At 41.6% G+C, this 19770-nt stretch overlaps 1 long non-coding RNA gene and 1 gene segment (V, D, J or C); one reads left to right on the top strand and one right to left on the bottom strand.

Annotated features, from left to right (window-relative positions):
• Window positions 1–10623, top strand: part of LOC139554815 (Ig kappa chain V region Mem5-like) — a 71669-nt gene extending 61046 nt beyond the window's left edge. Inside the window, 3 exon segments of the V gene segment in view lie at window positions 4383–4679; window positions 8923–8958; window positions 10022–10623. Coding sequence covers window positions 4383–4679; window positions 8923–8958; window positions 10022–10344 — 656 coding nt within the window.
• A 1345-nt stretch (window positions 10624–11968) lies between these two features.
• Window positions 11969–19398, bottom strand: LOC139554820 (uncharacterized). Its single transcript, XR_011670903.1, has 2 exons — window positions 19129–19398; window positions 11969–12200 (listed from the first exon to the last, which is right to left on the bottom strand). It is a non-coding gene; the product is annotated as an uncharacterized lncRNA (long non-coding RNA).
• Window positions 19399–19770: the final 372 nt, after the last annotated feature.

Genomic DNA, 19770 nt, shown 5'->3' with positions numbered 1-19770 from the left:
GGAGTCGGTGCAGCCAGCTGGTTTCTTCACGCATCGCGCCGACAGAAACATACATCTTTCTGGTAAGAAGAGGGGCGGGGGTGTATGCCTTATGATTAACGAGACGTGGTGTGATCATAACAACATACAGGAACTCAAGTCATTCTGTTCACCTGATCTAGAACTCCTCACAATCAAATGTCGACCGCATTATCTACCAAGGGAATTCTCTTCGATTATAATCACAGCCGTATATATTCCCCCCCAAGCAGACACATCGATGGCCCTGAACGAACTTTATCTGACTCTTTGTAAACTGGAAACCACACACCCTGAGGCTGCATTCATCGTAGCTGGGGATTTTAACAAGGCTAATCTGAAAACAAAACTCCCTAAATTCTATCAGCATATCGATTGTGCTACCAGGGCTGGTAAAACCTTGGATCATTGTTATACTAACTTCCGCGACGCATATAAGGCCCTCCCCCGCCCTCCTTTCGGAAAAGCTGACCACGACTCCATTTTGTTGCTTCCAGCCTACAAACAGAAACTAAAACAACAAGCTCCCTCGCTCAGGTCTGTTCAACACTGGTCCGACCAATCTGATTCCACGCTTGAAGACTGCTTCGATCACGCGGATTGGAATATGTTCCGCATTGCGTCCAACAACAACATTGACGAATATGCTGATTCGGTGAGCGAGTTCATTAGAAAGTGCATTGACGATATCGTACCCACAGCAACGATTAAAACATTCCCAAACCAGAAACCGTGGATTGACGGCAGCATTCGCGTGAAACTGAAAGCGCGAACCACTGCTTTTAACCAGGGCAAGGTGACCGGAAACATGACCGAATACAAACAGTGTAGCTATTCTCTCCGCAAGGCAATCAAACAAGCTAAGTCCCAGTACAGAGACAAAATAGAGTCGCAATTCAACAGCTCAGACACAAGAGGTATGTGGCAGGGTCTACAGTCAATCACGGATTACAAAAAGAAAACCAGCCCCGTCGCGGACCAGGATGTCTTGCTCCCAGACAACTTTTTTGCTCGCTTTGCGGACAATACAGTGCCACTGACACGGCCCGCTACCAAAACCTGCGGGCTCTCCTTCACTGCAGCCGAGGTGAGTAAAACATTTAAACGTGTTAACCCTCGCAAGGCTGCAGGCCCAGACGGCATTCCCAGCCGCGTCCTCAGAGCATGCGCAGACCAGCTGGCTGGTGTGTTTACGGACATATTCAATCAATCCTTATCCCAGTCTGCTGTTCCCACATGCTTCAAGAGGGCCACCATTGTTCCTGTTCCCAAGAAAGCTAAGGTAACTGAGCTAAACGACTACCGCTCCGTAGCACTCACTTCCGTCATCATGAAGTGCTTTGAGAGACTAGTCAAGGACCATATCACCTCCACCCTACCGGACACCCTAGACCCACTCCAATTTGCTTACCGACCCAAAAGGTCCACAGACGACGCAATCGCAACCACACTGCACACTGCCCTAACCCATCTGGACAAGAGGAATACCTATGTGAGAATGCTGTTCATCGACTACAGCTCAGCATTTAACACCATAGTACCCTCCAAACTCGTCATCAAGCTCGAGACCCTGGGTCTCGACCCCGCCCTGTGAAACTGGGTCCTGGACTTCCTGACGGGCCGCCCCCAGGTGGTGAGGGTAGGTAACAACATCTCCACCCCGCTGATCCTCAACACTGGGGCCCCACAAGGGTGCGTTCTGAGCCCTCTCCTGTACTTCCTGTTCACCCACGACTGCGTGGCCATGCACGCCTCCAACTCAATCATCGGATGACACTACAGGGGTAGGCTTGATTACCAACAACGACGAGACGGCCTACAGGGAGGAGGTGAGGGCCCTCGGAGTGTGGTGTCAGGAAAATAATCTCACACTCAACGTCAACAAAACAAAGGAGATGATTGTGGACTTCAGGAAACAGCAAAGGGAGCACCCCCCTATCCACATCGACGGGTCAGTAGTGGAGAAGGTGGAAAGTTTTAAGTTCCTCGGTGTACACATCACGGACAAACTGAATTGGTCCACCCACACAGACAGCGTTGTGAAGAAGGCGCAGCAGCGCCTCTTCAACCTCAGGAGGCTGAAGAAATTCGGCTTGTCACCAAAAGCACTCACAAACTTCTACAGATGCACAATCGAGAGCATCCTGTCGGGCTGTATCACCGCCTGGTACGGCAACTGCTCCGCCCACAACCGTAAGGCTCTCCAGAGGGTAGTGAGGTCTGCACAACGCATCACCGGGGGCAAACTACCTGCCCTCCAGGACACCTACACCACCCGATGTCACAGGAAGGCCATAAAGATCATCAAGGACAACAACCACCCAAGCCACTGCCTGTTCACCCCGCTATCATCCAGAAGGCGAGGTCAGTACAGGTGCATCAAAGCAGGGACCGAGAGACTGAAAAACAGCTTCTATCTCAAGGCCATCAGACTGTTAAACAGCCACCACTAACATTTAGCGGCCGCTGCCAACATACTGACTCAACTCCAGCCACTTTAATAATGGGAATTGATGGAAATTATGTAAAAATGTACCACTAGCCACTTTAAACAATGCCACTTAATATAATGTTTACATACCCTACATTACTCATCTCATATGTATATGTATATACTGTACTCTATATCATCTACTGCATCTTGCCATCTTTATGTAATACATGTATCACTAGCCACTTTAAACTATGCCACTTTATGTTTACATACCCTACATTACTCATCTCATATGTATATACTGTACTCTATACCATCTACTGCATCTTGCCTATGCCGTTCTGTACCATCACTCATTCATATATCTTTATGTACATATTCTTTATCCCTTTACACTTGTGTGTATAAGGTAGTAGTTGTGGAATTGTTAGGTTAGATTACTTGTTGGTTATTACTGCATTGTCGGAACTAGAAGCACAAGCATTTCGCTACACTCGCATTAACATCTGCTAACCATGTGTATGTGACAAATAAAATTTGATTTGATTTAGATGCAAGGATTGACAGATCATGAGATCGACATGATACTGTAGTTTAAAACATAGTTTGTAACTATACTATGCATGCCAGTCTCTCTTGGCTAAGAGTTGAGGAGAGACTGACTGCATCACTTCTTCTTTTTATAAGAAACATCTCCTCTAAAATGAGGTATGACTGATATGACTGTCAGTCCTCCCTCCTATCTTTAGTCCCCAGTGTAGATGCAAGGATTGACAGACCATGAGATCGACATGATGCTGTAGTTTAAAACATAGTTTGTAACTATAATAATGTTGTTTTTATGGGGGGGGTTGTGATTGGATGGTAAAAAGCCTGAGCTGACACAAAAAATCTTTGTAGAGGTGCTGACGAACGGAAAGTAAACTGTATGAAAATAAACCAAAAAAAGTTGCACACACTAGATGTGCTCCCAACAATTGAATGGGTATATAGAGAGTGCGACAGTAAAACACCCACTCTACGCATACACAGACTGCCATTACACACTGTGGTCTGAGGAGGACGACAGAGCTCCACTGCGGTCCACCATGAGAAGCTTTGAAGGATATGCAGTAGAATGTTTTATTTTTATTTATTTTATTTAACCTTTATTTAACTAGGCAAGTCAGTTAAGAACAAATTCTTATTTACAATGACGGCATACCCCAGCCAAACCCGTACAACGCTGAACCAATTGTGAGACACCCTATGTGACTCCCAATCACGGCCGGATGTGATACAGCCTGGAATCGAATCATTGACTGTAGTGACCCCTCTTGCACTGAGATGCAGTGCCTTAGACCGCTGCGCCCCTCGGGAGCCCCAAAGCAGCAATTCTACTGTCAAGCTTCATTTAGCTTCTCCTGGGACTGACAACCACTGTTGAGGGACATAAACTACTATGTAGGCGGGTCAAACTAGTCCTCATTTAAGATATAGTTGTTATAATGTGTGGTTTGTTTATGATTTTCGTATGCTCAAATGTGATATACACAGGTCTACCTTTGGAAACTGCTGACTTCATTTATCTGTGTGTGTGCATGTGCGCGGTGCGTGTATTTGCATAAAGATCAAGCTTTGCATAGCTGTCCTGCTTCATTGCTCCACATACTTTTAAAACCCCAGTTTTGATCAGTGACTCTTCACTCCTTTCAGAGCCACTGACACGCAGCACAATGATGATGTCACTGATTCTACTGAACAACTATGACCAACTATGATTCATTATGGGTTTGGCTTCAGGGTGGCACTTCATTTGTTAATTTAACATGACAGATTAAATAAGGATTTAGCTTGATAGGCTATGCTTTACGATATGTTTGTTGCTGTAATAACCTTACTAATCAACCTTTCTTTACGTTACATAATCAACCTTTTGTTTATGTTTCAGAATTATCAGCATACATAATTCTGACCCATTCTCCTAAATCTCAGTCTGTTAGTCCAGGAGAGACTGTCTCTATCAGCTGTACAGCCAGTTCAGATATTAGTATTTATCTCCAGTGGTACCTGCAGAAACCTGGAGAAGTTCCTAAACTCCTGGTTTATGATGCTACAAACCGTCAGTCTGGGATTCCAGGTCGTTTCAGTGGGAGTGGATCTGGTACTCAATTCACTCTGACCATCAATGGAGTCCAGGCTGATGATGCAGCAGATTACTACTGTCAGCAGCGTAACAGCTATCCGTTCACACAGTGTTAGAACGTCATACAAAAACCTCCCTCAGCTAAAGAGGAACTGTTCTGACTCAACAGCTGCAGAGCTACAGAGTCTCCTGTATTCTAAAGTATTCTAAACTCCAATTACTCAAAATATGACACTACAATACAATAATGTAATTGGTTAGACTTGTCTATAGACTATGATATTGTACATATCTCTCAGTATATTCTGCAAAAATATGTGTTAACACACTGGGACCACTAATGATACAGAGCTGTGGAATATGCTTTCTTTTGAAGGATATGTTGAACAAAATTCAGAATAGTTTAGAATTTTTTTTACGCTATGATTTATCATCATATTGTACGAAGAACCCATTTCAGTACACAATAGCATGAATGTTGACCCTGTCCAAATCCAACATCCCAACTATTCATGCCCTACCATCCCCGAAAGAGTGAATGCAATCATATTCTGGGAAGTGATAAAACCTACTGCATGCATTTCATCGAATGAGTTGGTGTTTGTTTAATGTAAGGTACCAGGGAGAGATGGCTTGGGTATGGATAATGATGAGAGGATCCTTGTCTTAGGGGCCAAACGTTGGTTTCTGTACAAAAATAACAGTCTTCACGGCAAATGCTATCTGGCTGGGGGATACTCCTTTATCATTTATAAAGTGTCACCTTGTGACCCATTCCACACATCTGTTGTTTGTCATGTAGACTAAGAGATATGTACAATACTGAGAGATATGTACAATATCATAGTATCTTTGCTATAAATGACAGTCAAGAGTGTTGAGTTGACCGGCCTCGTTATTGCAGAGCACTCATATCATTCACTTGTGTGTGTGGTGTGACCTGCTTTCCTTATTAATACGTGAATAAAGATTTAGTTTATGTATAACTCTGACTTGTGTGATAGGTTTGTCTCTCCTCATTTGATAATAAAGAATAAACCACCACAAGATCTTTTTATAAATCATTATGATCAAATGTGGACTTGTGTGACTTTTTCCACATTTTGTTGTGCTACAAGGTGGGATTAAGTAACGGAGACTCACAGAAGGGCTATGCCTTCTATGGACAATAATGAATGACTTGGAAGGTGTCTTTCACGATGCTCTAGCAGAGTGGAATTTATGCTACCTTCCACAGAGTTGTATTATTTTCCACAGAACGCAGAGAGCCCGAATTGATTATCCCTTTTATACCGTGGCTATAATTCAACACATTTGTCGCTAGAAATGTATTCATTTGCAGGCAGAAATGTGTTTAACATCCACTAAAGTAGCTAGCTAGATAGCTACAGTAGTTGCCTTGGTAGCCAAGCAAACAAGCCAACAAACCAAACCATCAGTCCTAGCTTGCTATTATGAAAATCGAATTCAACAATGCCAATAATGTTTTTAATTCAACTTTTGCTTTCAAAAGTAGCTCAATAGAAAATGTAAGAATTAACTATAACCATTGAATTCTACCGTGCTGATACACCGTGCATTATTTAAGCACGGTATATGGTATATGGCCAATTTACCAAGGCTAAGGGCTGTTCTTATAAGCACGACGCAACGCGGAGTACAACCCTTAGCTATGGTATATTGGCCATATACCACAAACCGCTGAGGTGCCTTATTGCTATCTCATCAGCCCAGCCAGCCAATTTATAAACTTGATCACCACTATAAAAAGTATCTAGACTTTATCTCACATTTATTTCAGACTAACATTTCATTTTCAAATTCGATCTCCAGCTGTCCCATAGTAATGGACGTGTCGGGACGAGACAGACAGGAAGCGTTTCTCAGCCAGTCGAAATCATGGATCAGCTGGCATCATTTTTATGGATATATACAAAGAAATGTCAATTGAAAAAATGTTCAACAAAATGCGACTAGTTTGCAGTCTTTCCAGCTTCAGTTGAAGTGATTGTGTTAACTGTGTTGTTGGCTAGCTCCTCTGTACAACAGTGTCCTGACGAGTGAGCACATTTTCTATGCCAGGCTATATCGCACCTCATTGTTATGGATGTGTCCAAATAAATGTCACTAGAAAACAGTTTAAACAAATACAAATGCAGCTATTGTTGTTATTCTGGCTGCACTGTTTGACGCGACTGTAAGTTAGCCGTAGTTGGCTAGCTAGCATGCAAGGAATAAGTATGTTGCCAGCCACTATTGCAATGGAACATTTAGTGCGAACGACTGGGTCGCGTCCATAGATAGAGAATAAAAAGACTGAACGACTAGGTCGCGTCTCTGGCAACCAAACCAATAGAACGAATGACCATTCCCCTTGGGTAGGAACCTCAGATTTGTGTCGGGACTATATCTCACGAAAGGATGAAATAGTATGAATAAATGTTGGTAACCCATTGTATAAAAGTGATAATGCCCTCGAAGCCTGTGTTTAGAGGATATATTGGCACAGTTTGCCAGCCCTCGACATCGCCTCGGGCCTAACAACACCAGTGACAATATATCCTCCAAACATCGGCTTCTCGGGCGTAATCAATTAAATAATGCAAGCTCTAGAATGCCCTTCAAGCCAACCAGAAACATGTATTCAACAGTGCAGTGGTATAAAAAAAGTATTGTCATTTTGGTCCTTGATCTACACAAAATACTGTAATGTCAAAACAGAAGAAGAATTCTAACATTTGTAAAACATTTATGAACATACAAAGTGGATATTACATTTAGTCATTTAGCAGACACGTTTAGCAAACACTCTTATCTTGATTACATAAGTATTTACATCACTGAGTCAATACATTCCTTTGGCCGTTGGCAGTGATTACAGCTGTGTGTCTTTCTGGGTAAGTCTCTAAGAGTTTTGCACACCTGGATTTTACAATATTTGCACATTATTCTTTCACAGATTCTTCAAGCTCTGTCAAGTTGGTTGTTGATCATAGCTAGACAGCCATTTTCAAGTCTTGCAGTAGATTTTCAATCAGATTTAAGTCAAAACTGTAACTACATGTAGGCCTCTCAAAAACATTGTCAACTTGGCAAGAAACTCCAGTGTATATTTGGCCTTGTGTTTTAGGTTATTTTCCTGCTGAAAGATGAATTTGTCTCCCAGTGTCTGTTGGAAAGCAGACTAAAACAGGTTTTCTTCTAGGATTTTGTTTGTGCTTATTTTGTTTCATTTATCTGGGGGAAAAAATACCATCCAAAGTGTAGTTAATAACTTCACTATGGTCAAAGGGATATGCAATGTCTTCTTTTTTATTTTTACCCATTACCAATAGGTGCACTTCTTTGCGAAACATTGGAAAACCTCCCTGGTCTTTCTGGTTAAATCTGTGTTTGAAATTCACTGCTCGACAGAGGGACATTACAGATAATTGTATGTGTGGGGTACAGAGATGAGGTAGTTGTTTAAAAATCATGTTAAACACTATTATTGCACACGGAGTGAGTCCATGAAAGGTATTATGTGACTTGTTAAGCCCATTTGTACTCCTGAATTTATTTAGGCTTGCCATAACAAAGGGCTTGAATACTTATTGACTCAAGACATTTCAGCTTTTCATTTTTTATTAATTAGTAAACCAATTCTAAAAACATAATTCCACTTTGATATTATGGGGTATTGTGTGCTTGCCAGGTACACAACATCTCAAATCTTATATTTCTTGAAAAAGTAAAGGGCTGTGAAAAATTTCTGAAGTCACTGTTATCAACATAATCCACAGCAGTTTTCATACTGTTGGAAGTTTAATGGGGAACGTGAATGTGTCCAGTCTACTGGAGTTCCAGAGTGTACCAGTAGGGGGCATCAGTTACAATGCAGAATTCAGTGATCAGTTCCATGTCTCTGTTATCATTCCCCTCTGTGTCTGTCTGGAGGTTTTTGTACAGCCAGTCAATCAGACTTCATCACTGTGGTTGACTTTCGGTGGAGGGACCAAACTGAGTGTTGGCAGTAAGTATTCAGTTCTATATCTTGACCTCTGGTATCAAAATCTAATACCTTTTCTTAACAATATTACAACTCCCTTAAATAGAAAGTAGAAATGTATATTTATTTTTGGAGAATTAGTTTTGCATTTATTTTCCTTAGTTGTAAATATAGTTAAATTATAATGCCTATTCAAGATGTAATATATCAAACAAGGTAATACAGTGTGTATTCATTTGGAACAGAGATACTGTTGAAATCAGAGTGCTTTAGATAAATGTAGCTTTACAAAGAGCAAAAGCAGTGTCTCTAGAGTGTCTTTTGTACGACCGATGAATGAGATCGTATCACTGTGGTACACTTTTGGTGGAGGCACTAGACTGGATGTTGGAAGTAAGTTTACCTACCTATAATTACTAATGAAAAATTATTTTCTGACCTTGCATACTGTATAGATGCATCGATAATCTTATGAGACAAGAAACTAAGATTAAAAATGTAATAAATAATATGCATGATCATGAGTCACAATTTGTGTGAATAGCTGAATATACCTTTTCGTTGAACCTCAAATATTAAGCTATTATTTTTTATTAAAAAACCCTGTCTCGTAAATCATATCAGTATTCATTATATTGTAATGTGTCTTTTAAGTGTATATAATTGTTGTAAGATGGTTATAATCAACTAAATGTACTCCTTCAGCATTCAGCTGCAAAGTATTGTTTATTTTTTCCTATTTCCTATTTTGCTATCTTATTTGATCTCATTTGCTATTTTATATGCTATGTTATATGTTATTTGCTATCTGTTGAAAAGTCTTGCTGTCTTGTAAAGTCAGGCAGTTCTGCTGTTCATATCAATATACGTTTATTTTCAATTTGTGATAGAATGTCTTGTAAATTACATAACTATAATTAATTAATTAAAATTAAAACTTTTAAATGTTTTAGTGAGTCTTTTAAATTAAATGTATAATATTGTTAGATGTTTACAGTCAACTGGAATTTACTTCCTCAGCACAGGCATTTTATCAACCGATTTTAAATGAATTCATAATTTAAGAATTGTTCATACATTCTGTTGAACATTCTACACAACAATCATATTAATTAATAATGAAATGCAGTTTGATTCATAGGATTTTATTCCATTAAAATAAGGGAAGTATGCTAACATATTTCAAATTTTAAAAAGTACAATTTTGTAGATAGCTAAATACATTTTCAGTCATCTCATGTAGTTCTAATATGCTTCAGTAGCTAGTCAAAGGGAAGTGAAAGAGTGACATAAAGACTGATAAACTAACTGTCTGTTTGTTTGAGGAACAGAAACCTACTGATGGACAAAGCCTTCATTTACATCTAAGATGTAAAACTACTGCATCAATATTGTCGTATCAATCTAATGATTGATTGATAGTTCCCCTTGCCCTAACTTCCCACCTGTCTCCTAGGTGACGTTCGTCCCACCCTGACGGTCCTGCCCCCCTCTAACGTGGAGCTGCAGCAGGGCAAGGCCACTCTCATGTGCCTGGCCAACAAGGGCTTCCCCTCAGACTGGAAGCTGAGCTGGAAGGTGGACGGTAGCAGCAGTAACACCTGGGAGGTGACCGGGAGCCCCGGGGTCCTGGAGAAGGACGGTCACTACAGCTGGAGCAGCACCCTGACCCTCCCTGTCGACCAGTGGAAGAAGGTGGGCTCTGTGACCTGTGAGGCCACCCAGGGCTCCCAGTCTCCTCTCTCTGAGACACTGAGGAGAGACCAGTGTTCTGATTAATGAGCTCCCCCCTCTGACTCCACTGCTTTTACTCTGCACCTCTCCTTCTTACTGTTCCAGCAATACCAGCACACTGGTCTAATGCTAGGCTGGATCCTGTGTGGGAATCCTTCCTCCAGCTGGAGCATTTAGCATAGTGGAACAAACAACAGAATATATGTCTGATTCTGATGTCAAAAAGATCTGCTCTGCTTTCATATCACATGTGTTCTGAACCTTATTACTGTAATGCTGTTGCTTCTGACATGTTGAGATAATAAAGACATTCAATATTTTAAATGGTTTGCCTGGATATCATTATTTAATGAGTTTTACCATTAGACATTGAGATCTTGTTGATTTATTGCATTTTCATAAAGAATGGTGAGCTCTCTACCCGGGAAAGTGATTTTACAAGAACATTTTACACAATCAACTTCTCTCAATGAATGTTTGGCTGATTGGGCCACATTTGGTGCCAGTCAAAATGATATCTACAGTGATACTAATACTGAAGCCATGTTCTCTAGACTCCCCAGTCTTTATGATGTTACCAGAACCATGTATTAAAGAGGACATTGAGGTTTCTGCATTATGATGCATTTACATGACACTTCAACATTCTGTGGCAGGCATAGTAGCTCCCCATTAACATTACAACAATGCTGTGTAACTGAATGTCTAGAATTAGAACAATATTAAACTCTAAAAGTTGGCCTAACTCTCTAAATATATGACTCTGGATGTTACCAATACTGAAGCCATGAGCTCCAAGCTCAGTGGAACTCTCTGTTAACAGGTGAACATCTGGCCATGGTACTGCTCTATTCTGGGAGTGTTGCGGTCATCCTGCCCATGCAAATCTGAGTTTCAACCCAACCAGAGTTCACAATCACTCAGCCTCAAATCCTCTGGGACTGGGACAGCTGTGTGTCTGACTAAAGAACTGAACATGGGCTGGGGAAGCAGACTTTACACTGGACTTTGCATAACGTTCAAATCGGGGAATTCACAGTCTTTTTATGGCTTTGTATACAGTATGTAGACTGCATTTATTTGTGACACATGTATAATAATATTATTAAAGTAGTACTTCTTGATTGGAATCAATATGACTGTATTCACTCTTTCAGGGTTGGAGGGGTATAGAAGTTGAGCAGGGCATGAATAGTTGGGTTCGGACAGGATCCACATTCATGCTATTGCGTAATGAAATGACTGCTTCTTACAATATCAAGATAAATCAAAGCGTGAAAAAAAATCTAAACCTATTCTGAATTTTGTTCAACATGTCTTTTAAAAGAAAGCCTTTCCTACAATTCTGTATCCTTAGTGGTCCCAGTGTGTTAAACAAAGATTTAACATTTTTGCAGAATATATTGAGAGATATGTACAGTGTCATAATCCATAGACACGTCTAACCAATTACATTATTGTAGTGTCATATTGTGATGAATTGGAATTTAGAATACTTTAGAATACGGGAGACTCTGTAGTTCTGCAGCTGTTGAGTCAGAACAGTTCCTCTTTAGCTGAGGGAGGTTTTTGTACGACGTTCTAACACTGTGTGAATAGAGAGCTGTAACTCTGCTGACAGTAGTAATCTCCTGCATCTTCAGCCTGGACTCCACTGATGGTCAGAGTGTAATGAGTTAATGAACTACCAGATCCACTCCCACTGAAACGACCTGGAATCCCAGACTGACGGTTTGTACCAGAATAAACCAGGAGTTTAGGAGCTTCTCCAGGTTTCTGCAGGTACCAGTGGAGATAATTACCAGTACTTGAACTGGCTGTACAGCTGATAGAGACAGACTCTCCTGGACTAACAGACTGAGATTTAGGAGACTGAGTCAGAATTATATCTGCTGATGATTCTGAAAGATAAACAACAGTGAAGAAAGGCTGATTAGTAAGGTTATCACAACAACAAGCATATCGTAAAGCATAGCCTATCAAGCTAAATGTTAACATGTTTTAAATTCTGTCATGTTAAATTAAAGAATGAAGTGTAACTCTGAAGTCAAACCCTTAATGAATCAAAATTGTCAAAGTGTCTCTCACCCTGAACAAGGAGCCCCAGTGTTCCCAGCAGTAGAATCAGTGACATCATCATTGTGCTGCGTGTCAGTGGATCTGAAAGGAGTGAACAGTCACTGATCATCACTGGGGTTTTAAAAGTATGTGGAGCAATGAGGCAGGACAGCTTTGCAAATGTCTCATCTTTTATGCAAATGCGCGCGTGCGCACACACACACACACACACACACACACACACACACACACACACACACACACACACACACACACACACACACACACACACACACACACACACACACACACACACACACACACACACACACACACACACACACACACACACACACACACACACACAGACAGACAGAGAGAGATAAAATAAGTCAGCAGTTTCCAAAGGTATGCTTACTGTATATCAAATCTGAGAATACTAAAATCATAGACAAACCACACATTGTAACATCTATTTCTTAAATGGGGCCTAGTTTGACTCGTCCACACAGTGTTTGATGTCCCTCAACAGTGGTTGTCAGTCCCAGGAGAAGGTACATGAAGCTTGACATTAGAATTGCTGCCTCTGCAGTATGTCCTTCAAACATTTTCATGGTGGACAGTAGTGGAGCTCTGTCTCCCCCCTCTGACCACAGTGTGTAATGGCATTTTGTGTGATGAGTAGTGTGGGTGTTTTTTTCTTTAAGATAAAGTTCCCACAGAACCGTTTAAAAAGAAAGTCACACACTCTATATAACCATTCAATTGTTGGGAGCATATGTAGTATGCAACTTTATTTATTTATTTTATTACAGTTTACTTCCCATTAGTCAGCACTTATTCAAACATTATTGGGCTGTTCGTCAGCTCATTTCACCACCCTATCATAACCCCCAAAAACTGTTTATAGTTTCAAAATATGTTTTAAACTACAGTATCGTGTCGATCTCATGTATTGTCATTCCTTGCATCTACACTGGGGACTAATGATAGGTGGCAGAGGGAGGGAGGACTGACAGAGTCATATCATTCATATCTCATATCAGAGGTGTTGAGGGCTTATCTTTCATATAGAAATATAGCTTATAGTGTTGAATACATGGTTTACAGTATCAATTTATGTTGATGATTCAGCCTTTTCTCTCATTTTGAACCGAAATACATTATCCTTTAGGTGGGGATAAAGTTGTCTGTCCGTGTACCAAATGTGTTACATCTGACATATCATAAGTTCTACCTTACTTTGATGCAGAAACATTTTGTTTGGCAGAGTTGGCAAAGTGTCTCCTTGCCTAGACTGAAACAGCCATTGTTGAACCCATGTTGGACATCAGAGTGGTGTAAGGTATGAAATGCATGTTTTTATTGATCTATTTAGCCAGAAATGTTGTTACATACATCCAGAGTGTTTCTCCATTGTGCTCAATGCTAAAATACCTGTCAAGATATTGACATAGAATGAGGCAACTTAACAAGTGTGATGAAGTATGGGAGGTTGTAGCTCATCTGAACAAAAGCAGAAGTAGCCTCTATGTAGCATACTGTAAGAGAAATAAAACATATTTTTATTCATGAAAACAAATCAATGTATTCATGGATGGGAAATATGAGAAGCAATAGCATTTAGGATTTGACCAATGGAGGTAAAGCTTGAATGTGGGTTGGATTACCAAAGGAACATATCTAGGCTACCCTATGGATACATAGAAAGTACAGGCTATACAGACAGCTTGCAGGCAGCCCAGAGTCCAGCCAGGCAGGAGAGTATAGATCCACACAGGCATCGTGGCCATGTACAAGGACGCCAGGTTCAGCATGAGCCACAGGGTAAAGTTGGGGTGTCGGGACGAGCAGCGCAGTTTGACCACCAGAACCGCTATGTTACCAGGGAGGCCCAGCACACAGCACAGCCCCAGGACGATGTTCTAAATCAGTGGGCCTAAATCCAGAGAGGTGGGGTCCATGCTGGAGGTGCTGGAGGAGTTCAGGTGCTCCATTGTCGATGAAAGATAAGAGATCTAAGAGCTATCTGGAAGACAGAAGACTTTAGACATCTAATTCTTTGTTTCTAAAAAATAATGTATACTGTTAAAACCGTCTCTACACTAGAAAACAGAGTCTGCTTGAAATCCTCGCAAGTTTTTCTCTTCTCTTGATCTAATGTCATAGAGTGATAATAAGTGAAAGGTGTGGGTTAACTTCCTCTGGCCAGATTCCTCCTGATGAGCTGTGTGTGTGTTTTTTTGTTGCACTTTTACCCCTTTTTCTCCCCCAATTGGTAGTTAGTCTTGTCCCATCGCTACAACTCCCCTACGGACTCGGAAAAGGCGTATGTCGAGAGCCATGTGTCCTCCAAAACACACCACTGCCAAGCCCCACTGCTTCTTGACACACTGCTCGCTTAACCCAGAAGCCAGCCGCACCAATGTGTCGGAGGAAACACCATCCAGCTGGCGACCGAAGTCAGCTTGCAGGCGCCCGGCCCACCACAAGGAGTTGCTAGGACGCGATTTGACAAGGATATCCCGGCTGGCCAAACCCTCCGCTAACCCAGACGAAGCTGGGCAAACTTTATCATGCGTCTCCTGGTCACGCCCGGCTGTGGCACAGCCTGAGATCGAACCCGGGTCTTTAGTGAATCCTCAAGCACTGCGATGCAGTGCCTCTGACCGCTGCTCCACGTTTCCACATAATTTCAATTAAATGTTTATTTTCGCACCAAAGTACGTTCATCTCTAGGAAACAGAACGCATCTCCTTCCTGAGCGGTATGACGGCTGCGCGGTTCCGTGGTGTTTATACTTGCTTACTATTGTTTGTACAGATGAACATGGTACCTTCAGGCAGGAGGTCTACAATTATTTTTCTGAGGTCTTGGCTGATTTCTTTTGATTTTCCCATGATGTCAAGCAAAAAGGCACTGAGTTTGAAGGTAGGCCTTGAAATACATCCACAGGTACACCTCCAATTGACTCAAAATATGTCAATTAGCCTATCAGAAGCTTCTAAAGCCATGACATCATTTTCTGGAATTTTCCAAGCTGTTTAAAGGCACTGTCAACTTAGTGTATGTAAACTTCTGACCCACTGGAAATGTGATACATTGAATTGAACAATCATTGAACAATCTAAGCTTGATGCCCTCAATCTCACACAAATTATCAATGAACCTACCAGGTACAACTCCAAATCCGTAAACACGGGCACCCTCATAGATGTCATCCTAACTAACTCGCCCTCCAATTACACTTCTGCTGTTTTCAATCAAGATCTCAGCAATCACTGCCTCATTGCCTGCATCTGTAATGGGTCTGCAACCAAATGACCACCCCTCATCACTGTCAAACGCTCCCTAAAACACTTCTGTGAGCAGGCCTTTCTAATCGACCTGTCCGGGGTATCCTGGAATGACATTAACCTCATCCCGTCAGTAGATGATGCCTGGCTATTCTTTAAAAGTGCGTTCCTCACTATCTTAAATAAGCATGCCCCATTCAAAAAATGTAGAACTAGGAATAGATATAGTCCTTGGTTCACTTCAGACCTGTCTGCCCTTGACCAGCACAAAAACATCCTGTGGCGTTCTGCATTAGCATCGAATATCCCCTGTGATATGCAACTTTTCAGGGAAGTTAGGAACAAATATACACAGGCAGTTAGGAAAGCTAAGGCTAGCTTTTTCAAACAGAAATTTGCATCCTGTAGTACTAACTCAAAAACGTTCTGGGACACTAAAGTCCATGGAGAATAAGAGCACCTCCTCCCAGCTGCCCACGACTCTGAGGCTAGGAAACACTGTCACCACCGATAAATCCACTATAATTGAGAATTTCAATAAGCATTTCTCTACGTCTGGCTATGCTTTCCACCTGGCTACCCCTAACCTGGTCAACTGCCCGGAACCCTCCACACCAACCCGCCAAAGCCCCCACCATTTCTCCTTCACCCAAATCCAGATAGCTGATGTTCTGAAAGAGCTGCAAAATCTGGACCCCTACAAATCAGCCGGGCTAGACAATCTGGACCCTCTCTTTCTAAAATGATCTGCCGAAATTGTTGCAACCCCTTTTACTAGCCTGTTCAACCTCTCTTTCGTATCGTCTGAGATTCCCAAAGATTGGAAAGCTGCCACGGTCATCCCCCTCTTCAAAGGGGGTGACACTCTAGACCCAAACTGCTACAGACCTATATCTATCCTACCCTGTCTTTCTAAGGTCTTCGAAAGCCAAGTTAACAAACAGATTACCGACCATTTAGAATCCCACCGTACCTTCTCCGCTATGCAATCTGGTTTCAGAGCTAGTCATGGGTGCACCTCAGCCACGCTCAAGGTCCTAAACGACATCATAACCGCCATTGATAAGAGACATTACTGCGCAGCCGTATTCATCGACCTGGCCAAGGCTTTCGACTGTAAATCACCACATTCTTCTTGGCAGACTCGACAGCCTTGATTTCTTAAATGATTACCTCGCCTGGTTTACCAACTACTTCTCTGATAGAGTTCAGTGTATCAAATCGGAGGGCCTGTTGTCCAGACCTCTGGCAGTCTCTATGGGGGTGCCACAGGGTTCAATCCTGGGCCGACACTCTTCTCTGTATACATCAATGATGTCGCTCTTGCTGCTGGTGATTCTCTGATCCACCTCTACGCAGACGACACCATTCTGTATACTTCTGGCCCTTCTTTGGACACTGTTAACTAACCTCCAGACAAGCTTCAATGCCATACAACTCTCCTTCCGTGGCCTCCAACTGCTCTTAAACGCAAGTAAAACTAAATGCATGCTATTCAACCGATCACTGCCCGCACCTGCTCGCCTGTCCAGCATCACTACTCTGGACGGCTCTAACTTAGAATACGTGGACAACTACAAATACCTAGGTGTCTGGTTAGACTGTAAACTCTCCTTCCAGACTCACATTAAGCATCTCCAATCCTAAATTAAATCTAGAATTGGCTTCCTATATCACAACAAAGCATCCTTCACTCATGCTGCCGAACATACCCTCGTAAAACGGACCATCCTACCGATCCTCGACTTTGGTGATGTCATCTATAAAATAGCCTCCAACACTCTACTCAACAAACTGGATGCAGTCTATCACAGTGCCATCCATTTTGTCACCAAAGCCCCATACACTACCCACCATTGCGACCTGTACGGTCTCGTTGGTTGGCCCTCGCTTCATACTCGTCGCCAAACCCACTGGCTCCAGGTCATCTACAAGTCTCTGCTAGGTAAATCCCTGCCTTATCTCAGCTCACTGGTCACCATCGCAGCACACACTCGTAGCACACGCTCCAGCAGGTATATCTCACTGGTCACCCCCAAAGCCAATTCCTCCTTTGGTCGTCCTTCCTTACAGTTCTCTGCTGCCAATGACTAGAACGAACTGCAAAAATCTCTGAAGCTAGAAACACTTATCTCCCTCACTAGCTTTAAGCACCAGCTGTCAGAGCAGCTCACAGATTACTGCACCTGTACATAGCCTATCTATCATTTAGCCCAAACAACTACCTCTTCACCTACTGTATTTATTCCTTTATTTATTTTTCTCCTCTGCACCCCATTATTTCTATTTCTACTTTGCACATTCTTCCACTGCAAATCTACCATTCCAGTGTTTTACTTGCTATATTGTATTTACCTCACCACCATGGCCTTTTTTTGCCTTTACCTCCCTTATCTCACCTCATTTGCTCACATTGTATATAGACATATTTTTCTACTGTATTATTGACTGTATGTTTTGTTTATTCCATGTGTAACTCTGTGTTGTTGTATGTGTCAAATTGCTATGCTTTATCTTGGCCAGGTCGTAGTTGCAAATGAGAACTTGTTCTCAACTAGCCTACCTGGTTAAATTAAGGTGAAATAAAAAATAAAAATAAATAAATTATAAGTGAAATAATCTGTCTGCAAACAATTGTTGGAAAAATGACTTGTGTCATGCACAAAGTAGATGTCCTAACCGACTTGCCAAAACTATAGTTTGTTTACAAGAAAATTGTGGAGTGGTTGAAAAACGAGTTTTAATGACTCCAACCTAAGTGTATGTAAACTTCCGACTTCAACTGTATGTGTACAGTGTCATAGTCTATAGACAAGTCTAAGCAATTACATTATCACATTGTAGTGGCATATTTAGATTAATTGGTGTTTAGAATACGGGAGACGCCATTAGCTTTGCAGCTGTTGAGACAGAGCAGTTCCTCTTTAGCTGAAGGAGGTTTTTGTACGACGTTCTAACACTGTGTGAACTGATTGCTGTTACTCTGCTAACAGTAGTAATCTGCTGCATCTTCAGCCTGGACTCCACTGATGGTCAGAGTGTAATGAGTTAATGAACTACCAGATCCACTCCCACTGAAACGACCTGGAATCCCAGACTGACGGGTTGTACCAGAATAAACCAGGAGTTTAGGAGCTTCTCCAGGTTTCTGCAGGTACCACTGGAGACTATTACCAGTACTTGAACTGGCTGTACAGCTGATAGAGACAGACTCTCCTGGACTAACAGACTGAGATTTAGGTGACTGGGTCAGAATTATATCTGCTGATGAGTCTGAAAAATAAACGAAAGTGAAGAATGACTGATTAGTAAGGTTATCACAACAAATAGACATTGCAAATATTCCAAATTATATCATGAAACTTCAGGCAGAACCAGATGATTTGTTTTAATTAATATCTTCAATATTCACAAATTAAGTTCAAATCTAAAGCCAAACATATTATAAATGAAAGTTAGACAAAGTGTCTCTCACCCTGAACAAGGAGCACCAGTGTCCACAGCAGTAGAATCAGTGACATCATCATTGTGCTGCGTGTTAGTGGCTCTGAAAGGAGTGAACAGTCACTGATCAACACTGGGGTTTTAAAAGTATGTGGAGCAATGAGGCAGGACAGCTATGCAAATCGTTCATCTTTTACGCAAATACACACACCGTGCACCTGTGCACACACAGAGATCAATGAAGTCATCAGTTTCCAAAGGTATGCCTACTATATATCAAATTTGAGAATACTAAAATAAAAAACGACAGATTTTAACAACTATGATTTAAATGAGGCCTAGTTTGACCCGCTGACACAGTGGTTTATGTCCCTCAACAGTGGTTGTCAGTCTCAGAAGAAGGTAAATAAAATTTAAAACGGCAATAGCAAAGCATTTTCAACGTCCCTGTTTCGGTAAAAAGCTGTGGGATGTGGCTGGAGAAATATAACCACTCTCAAATTCATCGACAGGGCTATGGATGTAAGGACTGGCCTTCCATGATACCAAAATTATAATACAATTAGATTTCTTTTAGGCTATATGGTGTTTGTTGACATTTAATTTGTTTACAAACATTGGAATCCAACAAGCTTCTATTGTCCGTTCTGATGGGGTACAACAGTTAAACTAA

This window comes from Salvelinus alpinus, chromosome 26 (assembly GCF_045679555.1).
Source record: "Salvelinus alpinus chromosome 26, SLU_Salpinus.1, whole genome shotgun sequence".
In the NCBI taxonomy this organism is placed as follows: Eukaryota; Metazoa; Chordata; class Actinopteri; order Salmoniformes; family Salmonidae; genus Salvelinus; species Salvelinus alpinus.
The sequence above is the reverse complement of the archived record's forward strand: the minus strand, read 5'-3'. Positions and strand labels throughout refer to the sequence as shown.